The 1,335-nt window shown below is 41.6% G+C and overlaps 1 protein-coding gene across 1 annotated transcript; it reads right to left on the bottom strand.

Moving 5' to 3' along the window:
- Positions 1-618: 618 nt before the first annotated feature.
- On the bottom strand, positions 619-1,128 carry LOC119919252 (fucolectin-like). Its single transcript, XM_038739680.1, has 2 exons — positions 860-1,128; positions 619-778 (listed from the first exon to the last, which is right to left on the bottom strand). Exons 1-2 carry the CDS (start codon positions 1,126-1,128, stop codon positions 619-621), a joined length of 429 nt encoding a protein of 142 aa, XP_038595608.1.
- Positions 1,129-1,335: the final 207 nt, after the last annotated feature.

The following is a 1,335-nucleotide window of genomic DNA, read 5'->3' as shown; positions in this document are numbered from 1 at the left end:
TTCACAACAGATCTCTTCTTAAAGTCTGAAAAATGGTTGCTGATGTGATAGCTGTTATGTTATGTAATATTTTACCATACCATTTGTTTAGCATGGTTCACTTTACTGATGAAAAATTGTTACAAGAAACATCACTATTGACAGTTTTTTAAATCATAAACTGTAATGACCACCACTGCAGCTGATGAAGCAACTGCAGCCTCAGTAACAAACATATCAGGTTTTTTGGCACATTCGGTGGCAAGTTTTTTTTTTTTGGCCTGTATCTTCCCTTTACACTTCTGACACAAGAAACAGAGGTCAGGGAGGGGGGAGGGAAATAGAACTAATGGGCAGCTGACCGTGCTTTATGGGCCAGTCGTCAGCCTATTTTTTAAACAATTGTATAAATAAGTAATTTTTAAATTACATCAGCCCCATTTGGCCTGGTATGCCAGATTACCAGTCCACCCCTGTGTACCTGAAACAGGGTTAGGTTTTGCTGTTGTTTTTTGTTGTCATGCCTTTAGCTCTTTCAACATGAGATGCCCAATGAATAAAGGGAAATGCTCAGTTCCCATAGGCAGACCACCCTGTGGCATAAACATTTTTTGGTTTAACTGGGAAACATTTCATTCTTCATGATGTGTGCAGCTTACCAAGCACATACACCTGTACTTCACAAAGTGTCAAATTCTTCTGTAGTCCAGGAAGAACAACATGGACAAAGCGACCTTCCATTATTCCACACTGGTAGTTGTATTTGCTCTGTCCCGTTGCAATGGAGATGATGGCACACCTGAAATATAAGAAAGAGATAATCAAAGGCTGATAAGTACTAGTACTTCTACAGCAAGTAAGTACTCTTTTCTTCCTGCACCTTTGGTTGCTGGTGTCATTCTTGAGACCGATGCAGATCTCAGCACCGTCCAGCTCCTGTGAGCAGCAGTCGCTGATGCTGGTGACAGACACAGCTGTTATTTTGTAGATACTCCTCAAGTCCAGTTGCCACCAGGGGTTGTCTTGCAGTGGAACTGTAGCACAGGTGCTTTGTGGATCCTTCCCACTGTCTTCATCAATGGCCATTTGTGGAGCTGTTGCTGCAGAAGCTGGTTCTCCAGACTGTGTGGCTACTCCTCTCAGTGCCATATTGGCTGACAGGCGTGTCATGAAGCCAGTTATGAAATACGTATGAGTAAGAACCAGTTACAAATTAATTTGGAGAAACAGCACTTACTGAAGACTAAAGTACAGTTCAACAAGGCAAAGTGTTGAGAAATTTCACTGGATAACTTAAAACATCAAATATTCATTAGGATACATCCTCTCAGGGTCATGAATGTGTGTGCAAAACCA

This window comes from Micropterus salmoides, unplaced genomic scaffold (assembly GCF_014851395.1).
Source record: "Micropterus salmoides isolate LMB-PRFRI ecotype aquatic unplaced genomic scaffold, ASM1485139v1 Ms_hic_scaffold_2638, whole genome shotgun sequence".
NCBI lineage: Eukaryota > Metazoa > Chordata > Actinopteri > Centrarchiformes > Centrarchidae > Micropterus > Micropterus salmoides.
Note: the sequence above shows the minus strand (reverse complement) of the source record. Positions and strands in the feature narration are given on the sequence as shown.

Excerpts from the sequence above, each read along its gene's own strand:
- LOC119919252 (XM_038739680.1), bottom strand. The coding sequence starts at position 1,128 with ATGGCACTGAGAGGAGTAGCCACACAGTCTGGAGAACCAGCTTCTGCA. Across the intron at positions 779-859 it reads AATGACACCAGCAACCAAAG|GTGTGCCATCATCTCCATTG; the intron begins GTGCAGGAAGAA and ends CTTATATTTCAG.